Source organism: Rousettus aegyptiacus, unplaced genomic scaffold (genome assembly GCF_014176215.1).
Source record: "Rousettus aegyptiacus isolate mRouAeg1 unplaced genomic scaffold, mRouAeg1.p scaffold_m13_p_17, whole genome shotgun sequence".
Classification (NCBI taxonomy): Eukaryota; Metazoa; Chordata; class Mammalia; order Chiroptera; family Pteropodidae; genus Rousettus; species Rousettus aegyptiacus.
The window spans coordinates 17,686,627-17,700,536 of NW_023416292.1; the positions used below are offsets into that span (position 1 = coordinate 17,686,627).

General features: G+C 32.2%; 1 protein-coding gene across 3 annotated transcripts in view; it reads left to right on the forward strand.

Moving 5' to 3' along the window:
• Positions 1-13,910, forward strand: part of COP1 (COP1 E3 ubiquitin ligase) — a 91,352-nt gene that overhangs the window by 36,311 nt on the left and 41,131 nt on the right. For 2 of the 3 annotated variants that reach the window (XM_016154376.2, XM_016154377.2), the window contains exon 9: positions 6,459-6,516. The exons of the other annotated variant lie outside the window; for it this stretch is intronic. In XM_016154376.2, the coding sequence (XP_016009862.1) occupies positions 6,459-6,516 (58 nt within the window). The remainder of the gene's footprint in view (positions 1-6,458; positions 6,517-13,910) is intronic. 3 annotated transcript variants of the gene reach the window in all.

A 13,910-nucleotide genomic window follows, 5' to 3' on the forward strand; every position in this document is an offset into this window, starting at 1 on the left:
TTTTTGGGGGGTATATGTGTGGAGGTTAGGGGAGATACTAAATAAGTAAATTCATAATGAAGTGGTACTTAATATATAAGGAGTACCTTAGGAAAAAATACTAGGCGTATTAGGGTTTTGCAGAGGATTCTGTTGTAGTTTGGATAGTCAGTCTTCTTCAAGGAGGTGACATTGAAGGTGACTCACGAAGGAAATATGTAAATATGATTGAAAGTCATGGGAGCGTTTTGAGCAGGATCTGATATAGATTTTAAAATGTTTGCTGGGGTTTCCACGTGGAGGGTAGAGAAGAGACTATCTGTGTCCCTTTCAGCCCCCTGGCGCTGGAAGCTGGGAGGAAAGTTAGAAAGAATTGCAACAGTCCAGAGCCAGGGAGATGATAGGATTAGGATTTTATTGGCCCAGAAGGTGAGAAGTGGTCTTATTGTAAAATAGATCTTCTAAAAGATGCAGAGTTTTATGAAATCTATGAAAACGTTATTGGAGAATTGGTAAAATAGTATGCAAAACTATTTTGTCAAATGAGATCCTGGTAGACTTGAGGCAGGGTACCAGTTGAAGGAAAATGGAAACATATTTTCTTCAAAAGTTGTTTTCTTAAAACAAGGAATTTGAATATTCCTCAAGGTTTGAGAGGGACACTTGGGAAGAATTGTATACCCCTCAAATACTATTGGAAAGTTACTTTTAAAATTAAAATGTAAAATGGAACATGTTGGAAAGAATGTTATGTTATACTATCAATATTTAATTTTTCTTTATTTTTAAAAAATAGTATAAAGTTGTAGTTATAATGACTTTCCCCCATAATTATTAGCTTTATTATTTAACTGTCAGACAGTTTTTATTTTTATTCCTCACTGTAATGTTTTGGTTTCTTTTTTAAGCAGGTTTACTTTTTTAAAAGCCTTTTTGTAGATTTGCGTGTATTTTTCTATAATGAGGACTTTTATATGTCAAGTCATTGAATCTCTTACATTGAGTCTGGGTTTATGATTATTATATATTTAAATGAAAAGAGAAACAGAAGACAAATAACAGGACCGCCCCCTCCCACCCATGAAATTTTTGTCTTTCGTGTACCATGATTAGCTGTAATCGTCAGACCTTGTCTGCTCTCTTCCTGCCACCTAGTTAGACTCAGTATCACGCGGAGTCTAGCAAGTGTGGTCTTTTAACTGTCCTCCTGTAGTGTAATGCCAGAAATCTGGTCATGTTTCTTTCCTGCTTAAAATTCTAAAGTGGCCTTCCATTGTATGTAATTGGTTTAGATCCAGCTCTTTTTCTCGGTCTTCTATAATCACTTGTACCCTGCTTACTATTTTTGTGCTTTAGTGTTGAATTTAATTTAACTCCCAAAACAGGGTGTTAGTGCACCTTTATGTATACTGTTTCTTTTGCCTAGAAACTTTCCCTGGATTCATCTCTTAAGTAGCTTCTCCCCAAGGTTAGGTGATTATAAACATATTTTAAGAAATATCTGCTACACTTGCATGGAGGACTTTTGAACATAAGTGATGTTTTGCTGTAGTTTAATGAAGTTTATATTGTGTGGAAGAAGTAGTGAAACCAGTTGGTTGTTTTATTGCTGGGAGTACAAGGGTTATTTGCCTTAATTGTGACCCTATACAATGCAAAGGCATTGAACTTGGTGTCCTAGGCGATGGAGGACATTGAAGAATCTTACAGAATTTTCGAACTAAACAAAAAGAAACAGAAAAATCACAATAATATAGAGGGTACCTCTGTAATTTCTCATACATCTGTAATTTCTCATTAAATTGATAGGTAATAGAAATGTAGCAAGTTATGAAAACTTTTTTTGAAACAGTACAGTTTCCTTTTTTGGAATATTAGAAGAATTTACTCTTCAGTCACTCAGCCAGTTTTGGGGGTATATCAGGCATGTATAAAACACCGTTTTAGGCACTGGGGATGCAGCTGTGAATATGAGACCCTAGAACCCTGCTATCATAGTTACACAGCTTTTGGATGGAAAATAAGTTATTTTGGCACATTAATTCTGATTAAAATTTGGTGTACATAGACTTTCAGTTTCAAGAGTTAAAATAATCACAGCCTGGTGAAGGTATTGACATTCCATTCCAGTTCTGAAACCTGAGGTATGAATAGGGCAAATTACAATATGCATGAGTATCAGTCAAGACCCTTATTTGAAATGCAGGTTTCTGAACCCTGTACCCAAATCTAATCATTAGGTCTAGGTGGATCCCAGAGATTCAAATGCAGGCTTAGGGGATCATACTTTAAAAGTATGTTAACACTGGTTTGGTAGATAGTGAATATGTGTATATTACCGAAATGTTTTGAAATTTCTAAATCAAATATGCTTATTTTTTTCATAAAAGAAAACTCAGATATTCAGCTGAGTTTCATAACTTTAACTTATTTCATCTTTTGGGGAGGATGGGATAAAGATTTCTATTAACTTTATTATTCTCTGCTCTGTAAAATTACATATCCGTTTGGAATGTCTTAAAATACCTCAGGTCAAGTTCACGGGCTTGGGAAAACCAGAATAGTTAAAATTAAGTCTAGAAGAGAATTGTATTTATTTGCAAAAGTTCTAACTATCAGCATAATACAGCATCTGTGTTAGGTGCTATTTTGTAATTTACATGTATTATCCCATATAACCCTCAGAACAAATGCCGTGTAATAGGTATTTTTATCCTTTTCATTTTGCAGAGGAAGAATTGAGTCATAGAGATGAAGTAATTTGCCCAGCATCACACAGTTAGTACATAACCAGTATTCTAACACAGACATCCTTATTCTAGAGCATTGGGAGGTGAAAGAAGTTTGGAAATCATCAGAGTTAAAATAAAACATTGAAAAGAAGATAAATAGAAACTTTCAGTTAAAAAATGGTTGGGCAGTGATTCTTCAAAAAGAAAATGTATGTCACTTCGTCAGTCTTACATAAGGATTCTGAGGTTATATTGCTGGGCTTCATGTTTTAACTTCATAGTTTATTAGCAGTTTGTAGGCAAGTTCATTAACATCTGTACACCTCAGTTTTCTCATTTGTAAAGTAAGCATAATAATACTGATCATGACTGATAAAATGTGATAGTACATTTAAAGAAATGATACTGCCTTGCACATAGTATGCACTCAGTAGGTTTAGCTGCTCCTGTTATTGGTGTTAGTAGATAGAATAATCACATTGATTTTGAATGATTTGTTTGAATAGTTGTGTCACATGTTAAAGGGTATGAGGAATTAGAAAGGAAAAGTCAAACAGAAAAACTAATTTCTAGTATCTCTTAAGGTGCCTGCAAAATTGAGGCCACAAAACCTAAAAGCAACAACAAACAGAACAAACAGACTCATGGACATGGACAGTAGACTAGTGATTACCAGAGGGTTGGGGGGCAGGGGGAGGGAGGTAGACAGGTCAAAAGTGGTCAAATATGTGGTGATAGAAAGAAATCTAACTATGGGAGGGGAAAAAAAGAAAAAAAGTTGGGGCCACAAGAGTTTTGGTTGTTTAGTGAATGGGATTTACTATTAATTTAAAATTCAACATTTCAATTTTATGCAAAGGAAATGATATACTCTGTTGTAGCAGAGAAAAAGCTCTATGTTAAGAAATGGGCAGAAAAGCATAATTTTGAAAAAAATTAATTTAACTTTGATCTGTTTTTAATAACCAAGAATTATTGTTTTGGTAATCATTCAATTTTATGTTGATTATTATCAGGTTGCATATTGCTTAGTATTTTTGTTTTGGGGTATTGATTCAATAATTTCATGTAGAATACTGGAAAGGAACAGAGTGGCTATAGTCCCATATATTTTATTAAATGTAATTTATTTTTCTCTTTGTATGTTCATAGTAGTGAAAAAATCATGACAGCAGTTAGTTTAATTTCATGTGTACATGACATTTCTTTTGGTTCATTCAATTTCCCTTATTTATTTAAAAACCTTATATTTTCTTTACCTTCAGTCTTAAATGATCTCAAAGTGCTTTATCTTGCTCACAGTTTAAAAAATTCTCTCATTAGCTAATGTTGTCTAGTGATAATTTCAGTGTGAGTCCTTTTTCAAATAAAAGTCCTGTCTAAAACTGTTATTTTTACCAAGAATAAAATACTGCTTTCTCTCAGCTACCTACTCATTCTAGATATAACTTAAATACAAAATGACTTGTCAGTCTTAATTATGAAGTATATCTTTGCTTCTTAAAGTGAATAAGTGAGAGTAGTTGTTTAACATGTAGTTGCACAACTGAATTTCCTTTGCAACTTGGTTTAACAGCTGCATATTTTTCATTGATGTTTTTTAGCTAATCTCATTGTCAACAGCAAGAACATTAGGAATTTTTAAATTTTATTTTCACCTTCTTGATTCAAGTAAATTATTTTTAACTCGGTTTTAGTTACTACCCTGAAATCTTTTTCTTGCTCTTGCCATTTTTTTGATGTCTTTATTAAAATTTTATCACTTTATTGAAATTTATTTGAAATAATTGATGATTCTCTTTTATATTTATAGATTGCTGCATTGGTTTGAATCCAAACTCTGCTATTTGCTAACTTATTAGTGTTACTAGATAGCTTAGTCACTGATTTTGGGCAATTTGTTAAATATATTATCACTTAGTGCCTGGATTTCCTCCCTTGAGAAATGGGAATGAAAATAGTATCTAAGAGTTAAGAGGTTTAAATTATTTAGGTCAGTGCGTTGTGCATAGTAAAGCTCAAAAATAATGGCGGTTACTGTTTTTATTGTTGTTCTTACCATCTGGTGATTGCGGCTAACGCAGAGTTAAGAAGTTAATAGAGCACCCCGCTGTACAATGAAGACGACCCAGCCCAGTCAGCGCTTTGTAGTGTTCTCTCCTAATGATGTTACTTTATACTCTCTCTCGCTCTCTCTCACACACACACACACGTTCAATAAGTGGAATTAGAGGGGTTATTTTTCATATTTCTTCTATTACAGTCCTAAATGCATTAATAAGTTTTTCTTTATGAATAAAATTAAGACCTGATAAATTTCAAATCCTGCAGATATTAGTAAAATGCTGTTTAAAACCTATAATTTCAATATCTCAACAAATTGATGAGTATTTTTAACATGTATTTGAAATGTTATCTCACTATACACACTAATGTATCAATATCATTGTTCAGACTGTAGTCAAAGAAATATGAATTATAACTCCATAAAAAATCATATCTAGAAAATGCTCTATGCTGTTGACCTATAAATATGCAGCTACATACTTTTATTACTGTTTATACAAGTCCTAGGGGATTGGGTTTGATTACTGAAAGTAACAGAGATTTTTGAATACATGGCATCTCCTCATCGTTAGCCCTTTAGTCCCTGGATGGAGTATGCTGAAAATAGCACGTAATCTTGTCAGACCTGACTCTGTGCAAGGAAAGCAAGAGCTGGTTATATTTCTTCCAAAGAAACCCATTACAAGATTGTGTTAGTTCTTTCATTTGTAGCATAGGTGCTTAGAATGTTCTTTCTTGTGTAATAGTACCCTCAAATGCTTACATTTATTAGGGTAGACAACAATATAAATATTTTTACAGTAGAACTAGGGAAGAAGAGTTTTTACAAATAACTGTTGGTTTATCGTGGGCAATATATGTTATGCCATTTTCAGGTGTTAATAGTCTTCTGTAGGCTAATTTATTTTGTTTAAAGATAGGGAGGAGATAGGAGTGATGAACTGATAGGACAGAAATGGTATGATGGAACTAATAGGAAGAAAAAAGATAGTCTGGACTTCCAGAGGGTTTTCTAGGGTTCAGGAGGAGAATGCACAGGATGTAACCAAATAAAAAGAACCAATGCAGAAAGCAAATAATGTTTGACCAGGGCAGAGAAAATTGGTATATAGGTTTTGGATTATGGAACAAAGATTATTGGTGTTGTACCATTTATTCCATTCCTTTTATAGTTTTCGTGTGAGATAATTACAACATTTTGGAGCTGAAAGGGACTCTAGATAATCTAGAGTAAGGTAGTCCCTCCCTACTCATTTCACTTTGCAGATGGGAAATGGAGTGGTTATAAGATATTTATCCAAGGGCACATAGCTTTTTACTATGTAGCACGATTTGTTAACCATAGCTTTTGATAGCAAGCTTGTGCTCTTTTCCCAGCACTCTTTGCAGACAACTTATTAACCTCTCTAAAAACAAAATTGAAACAGATACATGATGTATACACTTGTCTTTTGACATTCTTTCATGGTGTGCATGTTTAAGGTTGTAGGGTGAAATATTTACTGAATTTTTTGTTAATGGGTTATGCATTTATTTGACATCTAATTATTGGCAATAAATATTTTCTTTGCTTAGAAATTATAAATACTGGATTTATCTGTGATATATTTTAGATTTACTTTTTCTGTTGCTAAAATAATGTAAACACTGAAATCACATTTTTCTCTCTTCATTTTGCAGTAGTATTATTGATTCCACAGAATACAGCCAACCTCCAGGTTTCAGTGGCAGTTCTCAGGTAAATGATACAGTTAACAGTACATTTTAGTGATACCATGAATATAACCATTTGAGTTATAAAATCATAGATTGATTTACTGGAATGTCTTGTCATATTGACAGCTGTTTTGAATACTGTGGCATTAATTAGGATTTGAATAGCTCTGATAAATAGCATAATCAGCTATTTATTTGCTCATCAATGATGAGTTAAAAAATTTTTTTTTAACATACTGGTAATGGTAACATCAGACTTTGAAAGGAAGGAAATGCCATAAGAGGAAATTATGAATAATCAGGGCATTGTTTCTCTCCTGGGTAAGAAAGTTATAATCTGCTAATGAATTATTCATCATGTTGAAACGTTAAGCTTTTCTGTGGAAAGTAAACTGTAGGTTTGAGTAGAGTAGACTAGAGCTTTACCTCTCTTCTAGTTAATTGTATGATTATTTTGATTTACTCTCTTCATCTGTGACTTGGGGATGCTGATATTTGTCAAATCTAATTTTGAGGCCAGATCTTTGCGCTTTTTTTTTTTTTTGACTTTTTATATCGAAATAATTTCAGACTTAGAGAAAAGTTACAAGAAGGGTGAAATTTTTTTATATCCTTAATCCAGATTGTCCAAATGTTAACGTTCGATCACATTTGCTTTATCATTATCATTCTGTCTCTTTTACATATATACACGTAGAATTTTTTTGTCTGGATTATTTGAATAAAGCACAGACATAATGTTCCTTTTTCCAGTGTGTATTTCCTTCAAAACAAGGATATTATCTTATGTAATCACAATATAATTTTAAATTCAAGAAGTTGAGATTATTATAGTGGCATTATCTAATTCATGTATTTTATTCATATTTTATAAATTGCCCTTATATTATTTTTTGTAGTAAAAGGAAAAAAATGAGGCATTTTTACAATGCGTGTTCATTTGTATATTCACTTTATGTGTTAAATCCAAAATATCATCACCAAGACGAATGTCAAGGAGTGCGCAGTGGGGAGAAAAGTGGAATGAAGTACAAACGTAACAGAGGCCACGGGTGTGTCACTTCCGCAGGCCATTAGAGAGACTTCGGATTTTCCTCTGAGTGAGATCAGTTAACCTTGGTCCCTAGGTACTTGTCTCAACTTCATACTTTGCTTCAAAAGACATACATTATTGGTAGTTGTTCCAGAGCATTTAGAAAAATGGATTGACCACATTCTCTATCAGAACCCCAAATAAATAAATACGTAGTCAGACAGGCGGATAATCAAGTGGGAAGAGAATAAACTAAAGACTCTTCTCAATACCTTTGTGTCAAAGAATAGTTCTAGATGCCACTACAAACAATTAAATAATACTAGTGAAAGTATTGTGTATCCAAATTATGAAATGTGATCAGAACTGTCTTCAAAAATTCATGTCATTAAATGTATTCATTTTTAGATAAAAATTAAAGTAAATGAAGTAGGCATTCAACTCAAGAAGCTAGGAAAAACTTAGGATAGTAAGTCTGGAGTGATCAATAGAGAAAGAACTCAGATACAGTAAAATGTTTTAATATACAATCGAAATTGGCTATTATAGTGTGGAACAGATTAAATAGTGCTGATGCATTCTAATACAAATGGCATTCTTAATGAAATAAAAATAAAATAAAATATTTCAAATAAATATTTAAATAGATTAAAACAGTTGTGGAACAATTTGAATAGATCAGTTATCATAACTATTAATTTAATACAATTCAAATAAAAAAAGCTCAAAAACATTTTTTAAGGTCGTGCAGAAACTGTGACCAACTGACTCTAATTCACTGGTAGAATGAATGAGTCGTAGGCATAATTACAATGGCAGTAAGTTATTAAAATGTATTCTAAGACTGCTATAACAAAAAGAGCATAATGAAAATTTAAAAGCCAACTGAAAGGTAATTAAAAGTTTAGCCTATGCTGAAGGTGATCATTGCAGATCATTGGTAAAGGGGGAGATTAAGTAAATGGTGTAGTAGCCAGGAAACCATTTGCAGGAAATTTAGCTTTCAGTTTTATCACTTACTGTAAGAGTCTAGATCAGTTAAATGATTTAAATAATAGTAGAACTATAGAAATTAAGAAGCCTATATATGAAAAAACATGATAAACAAAATTTTAAACCCAAACCAGGAAAGATATTATAAGCATGATAGGTAGTTGTTTTAATTGCTTCAAAAAAAAAAAAAGCTTTTCTGAACAGTGTCAGGCGCGCTCCTGCCTCAGGGCTTATTGGCTGGCTGTCTCACTGCCCAGAACTTCTTCCCAAAGATAACTGTGTGACTTGCTCCCTCACCTCCTCTCTGTTAGTAGCTCTCCAACTAGACAGAAGCTTGGTTACTGCTGCGCTGTTTGTGTTTTGTTTTTGTTTAATGTATCCCCAGAGCCTACAGTGCCTGCTAAATAGCAGGTACTCAAAAAAATCTGGTGGTGGAATAAGTGAGTATTTAAAAGCACAGGCTCTGAAACAATAATGCCTGGGTTAAAATCTCAGCTCCCTCCTCTTACTAGTACATTAATTTGGACAACCTTCTTAACTTATCTGTGCCCCAGTTTCCTCAAAAAAAAAAAAAAAAGAAAGAAAGAAAGAAAATAATAGAAACAGTGCTTATTTCATAGTGAAGTTCTGAGAATTAGTTAATACACGTAAAGTACTTTGAGCAGAGTCAGCAAATATTAAGTACAAAGTAAGCGTTACCCATTACTACGACTTAACTTACTTCTCGAGCTGCTTTTTTAAATCACCCACCCAGGTTTAAGTTTTAATCAATTATTAAAAATGTCTCACAGGTTTGCTGTACATAAATGCTAATGCTTACACTCAAGTATGGTGTTTTCAAGCTGCTCAGAAGTAGATACGAGCCAGTCTATGAACTCACTATAGAAGAATAAATAGTAAAAGGAAAAAAACGAGGCATTTTTACAATGCATGTTCATTTGTATATTCACTTTATGTGATAGTGCAGTTATTTTTATCAAAGTGAAAAGAATTTTTTTGTTTCTGTTTTTCTTTTCCCTTTACTTCGATGACTATGTTACTTTCATGGTTAGTTTGTGTGACTGCTCTGCACCTCTGGTGTGGGCTTTGTATCCATGCATGTTTTTGGCCTATACAGTGGTATATATATGTGGTATATATATCTGTAGCATATTATTCAGCCATAAAAAAGGAAATATTGGCATTTGTGACAACATGGTTGGACTTTGAGGTCATTATGCTAAGTGAAATAAGTTGGACAAAGGAAGACAAATACTATATGATCTCACTTACGTGTGGAATCCTAAAAAAACAAAAACCGACTCATAGATACAGAGAACAGATTGGTGGCTGCCAGAGGCTTGGGCTGCCAGTTGGGCAAAATGAGTGAAGGGGATCAAAAGGTGCGAACTCCAGTTATAAAGTAAGTCGTGGGGATGTAATGTACAGCATGGTCATTGTAGTTCATAATGCTGCACTGCAGATCAGAAAGTTGAAAAGACTCATAACGAGAAAAAATTTTTATAACTCTGGTGACAGTTATTAACTAGAGTTATATTCGTCCTCACTTTGCAGTATATACAAATATCGAATCATGCTATACAGCTGAAATAATATATTACATGTCAATTATACTTCAACTTAAGAAAAGTAACACAAAGTATTCTTGAGAGAAACTAAATTTATAAAATCTATGTAATTTTTTTGTTTGTTTTCTTTAATTACAAGTAATGGTGAAAAATATAATCTTAACCAGTGGTCTTGGGGCCATTTCCTTGATTTTGCTAATGGACCAGCAATTTTATGCTGACTTTTGCTTTTGCATCACAAGTGCATGCACAAGGACAACGAAAACAGCATATAATGTATTACTATATTTATGAACATAGTTTTGATCTCATAGATATCTTGAAAGGGTCTGAGAGACCCCCATGTGCCTAAAGACCATATTTTCTGGACCAAGCTTTGTGAAATCACTGTTCTAAATTATGCAGCTTTTCCCTTGAATGCCAGTTTGTTTTTATGAAAATGTGTTTAACAGTTAATTTGTTTTATTATTTTGCACTTGGTCCTTGACCTTATAATGATTACTTACTGTGTAAATAATAATGAGGTTTTTACTCAGCATTGTTTAATTTATGAAATTATTTTGGAAGGAAGAGTTATTTATATATTAAATTTGCAAATTTCAGCTAACCATACAGAATACTTTCAGCTTCATTTAGAGTAGGGCTCTCAGTGGAATTGATGGGGAACTGTGCTGTGGTAACAATTATTTCTTCATTGTACAAACATTGATTTCGTTTGTCTTTTAGAGATCTTAATTGCTTTTGTATTCTTGGTCATTTGTTTATATGAAGTATGTGAAATGGAATATTTAGCTCTGAGTTTTTATTTGCATTTTAATTTCATTCATTAGTAATCAATTTTTGTTAATTTTAAAAAGATTTTTCATAATTTGTAGGTTGACATTAAATGATCGTTTTCTATAATCATCAAGTTTAATTTGCTCTATTGTCTTTACGGTATGCTATATACTTTTTAGCATTATGTGAGATTTTTACTTTTAGCATTATGTGAGTTGTTTACTTTCTTAGTTACCAGGTAAGATATTTATATGCTTCTGTTTTCGTTTTGGTGAAATTTAATTATTTAATTATTTTAGAGCTAGTCTAGATAAACACAAATGATGAACATTTCTTTTTGATTTTTAGCCATATTTATGTCCTACCTATAAGTTATAGAGTTTATCCTGCATGTATGTTCAAGCTGATGATTGGCTTTATAGATTATCCACAACCCATGTATATTCTCAAAATTTTGATCCTCTCACAGTTAGCATATGTCTGTTCATTTATATTAATGTTATTTATGAATTCAGTAATTAAGTATAGCAGTGAGACAACTGATGTGTATATACCAGCAGTTATGAGGCAATCTGGTTTGGGATGGATTAAAAATGAATTGCTCTGAATAAATAAATTTAAGAAAAGTTTAGGATAAATATTAGCAAAAAAATTGTGAAGGGAAAATTGGCTCTAAAATCTGGAAACCAAACCAAATGGTATTTTCAACTACTTGTTTGTTTTACATGTCATGTCTCCGACTTTTGTTATTGTAATTATTCTCACGTTTCAGACTATGAAGTCTTTGTTTCTTCATGGAACTGCTGATCACTTTTTAAAAAATCTGTAGTCTTCCCCTTAGAAATTATAAAAAAAAGTTGATACATAAAAAGAAATATATTTTATAAATATGTAATTGAGAAGCATAATTATAACAGAAGAGACTTAAGAACCAGTTGTGTTAATTGCTAGAGTGTTAATGGTACCATTCAAGTTACCCATGTGCTTCTAACAGATGTCATCACTTCGTGTCCAGAGGTGGTTACTTTTCTGATATTTGTGTTTATTAATGTCTTGACTTTTCAAAATAGTTTTACCACACATATATATATGTACCCCTGTATTATTCACTTTGGTTATATTTGGATTTTATAAAAACGATACCATATTATGTAGATTTATGAGATGTGTGTTTTCAGAGTCTCATTCCTGATGTCTGTGGCTTTAGTCAATTCATCTTCAAAAATTTATAATATTCCATTTTTTTTAATATACCACAATTTATCAGTTGTCCAACTTATAATCATTTGACATATTTTTAGGATTTTCATTTTTGCTTTTAAGGGCATTTTGTGTATGTCTCCTAATGCACAGGTGCAAGAGTTTCTCTAGATTTTGTACCCAGGAGAGGAAATGAGAGCATTGGGTATACATATCAGTGTTTTTGTATTTTGAGATAGTATCAGTAGTTTTCCAGTCTTTTTATTAATTTAAAACTCTCATCACAGGGGTATATAAGTTCCAGTTTCTCCACATTCTTATCAGTAATTAGTACTGTTGAATTTCTAAATGATTGCTGCTTTAGTGAGTAATACGTAGAATTTAGTTGTGGTTTTAATGTGCATTTTCCTGTCATGCAAGGCTAGTGTCTTTTCTTATGGCCATTCATGTTTTATCTTTGTGAAACGGCATTTCATGTCTGCTCATTTTTTTTATCAATCTTTTTCTTATTTACTTGGAAGAGCCTTTTAAAAAATTGTATTCACGATACTAATAATTCGTTATATCTGTATGGATTATGATCTTCAACAGAATTTCTGTGTCTAGTCAGTTCTGGAAAATTGTCAATATCAATTTTTTTAAACGTTTCTTCTTCAATCTGTTACTCTTTTTTCTGGTTCTCGGAGTATTTGAATCTTACTGTCTTTTCTGTCGCTTGTCCTCTCTTTCAAATTTTCTATCTTCTTGACTTTTATCCTTCATTCTGGGTAATTTCTTCAGATTGATCTTCCATCCTGCAATTCTCTTTTCATTCTCCAAGTCTCAGTTTAGTACTCGTTCTCTTGTAGGTATTTTCCCCAAGTGGTTATTGTCCTGTACCTCTTTCCCCTTGTCTGCACCCTTATGTTTTGTTTACAGTCATTTCTCTGCGTTTAGCTTCTTGTATAGTTGTTTATCCATTATTTTTTTGGAAATTGTCTTTTTTTTCTTGTGATCCAAGCACTGCCTTAAAATGATTGTTAGCCTGCCATCTAGTTTTAGCAGGGTTTCACTATAGTGTTTGTTCATAGTAGTGCCTTACTCTTTCTTACTCAACACATTTGCAATTGTGGTATAGTTATTGATGAACTTATGTAATCTCGAGATCTCATTACATAGCTTGTCTCTGTATCTGTTTATATGCCTCAAGCATAACACATAATAACCATTTGTGGAAGAATTGTCTTTTCAGTTAACATGATGTCATTAATATGTATGGTTGACCCTTGGACAGCGAAGGGGTACATACGTTTTGAATGTTGTATGTATTATATACTGTGTTCTTACAATAAAGTAAGCTAGAAAAAATAAAATGTTATTTAAAAAATTATAAGGAAAATACATTTTCAGTATTTATTGGGAAAAAAATCTGCGTTTAAGTGAACCCATGCATTTCAAACCCATGTTGTTCAAGGGTCAGTTGTATTTTGTTTTGTTTTTTTATAAAATATATATGCCACTGTAGTACAGGTTTGTTTTCTTTGTCTTTATATTTGGTTTAGTTATTCTCATCTAAAATATATATAAAACAATTTAGTGCATATGCATTAATCCCCCTTATTCTAATAATTTTAACTTACATATATATTCTGTACTGTCAAAAACTGTTCTTATTATTCAAAGGGTATAATAGAGATGATGAAAATGTAGTCTTTTGATAATTGTTTTCTAACAATTTCTGCATATTAAAATTTTTAAAATTCTAGATTTTAGAATGACAGTTATAATGGGTTCTATCTTCCTTTAATTTGGAGAGTTAAAAGAAACTTCTAATTTTGTTCTTATAAAATTGATATTTAGATCCTG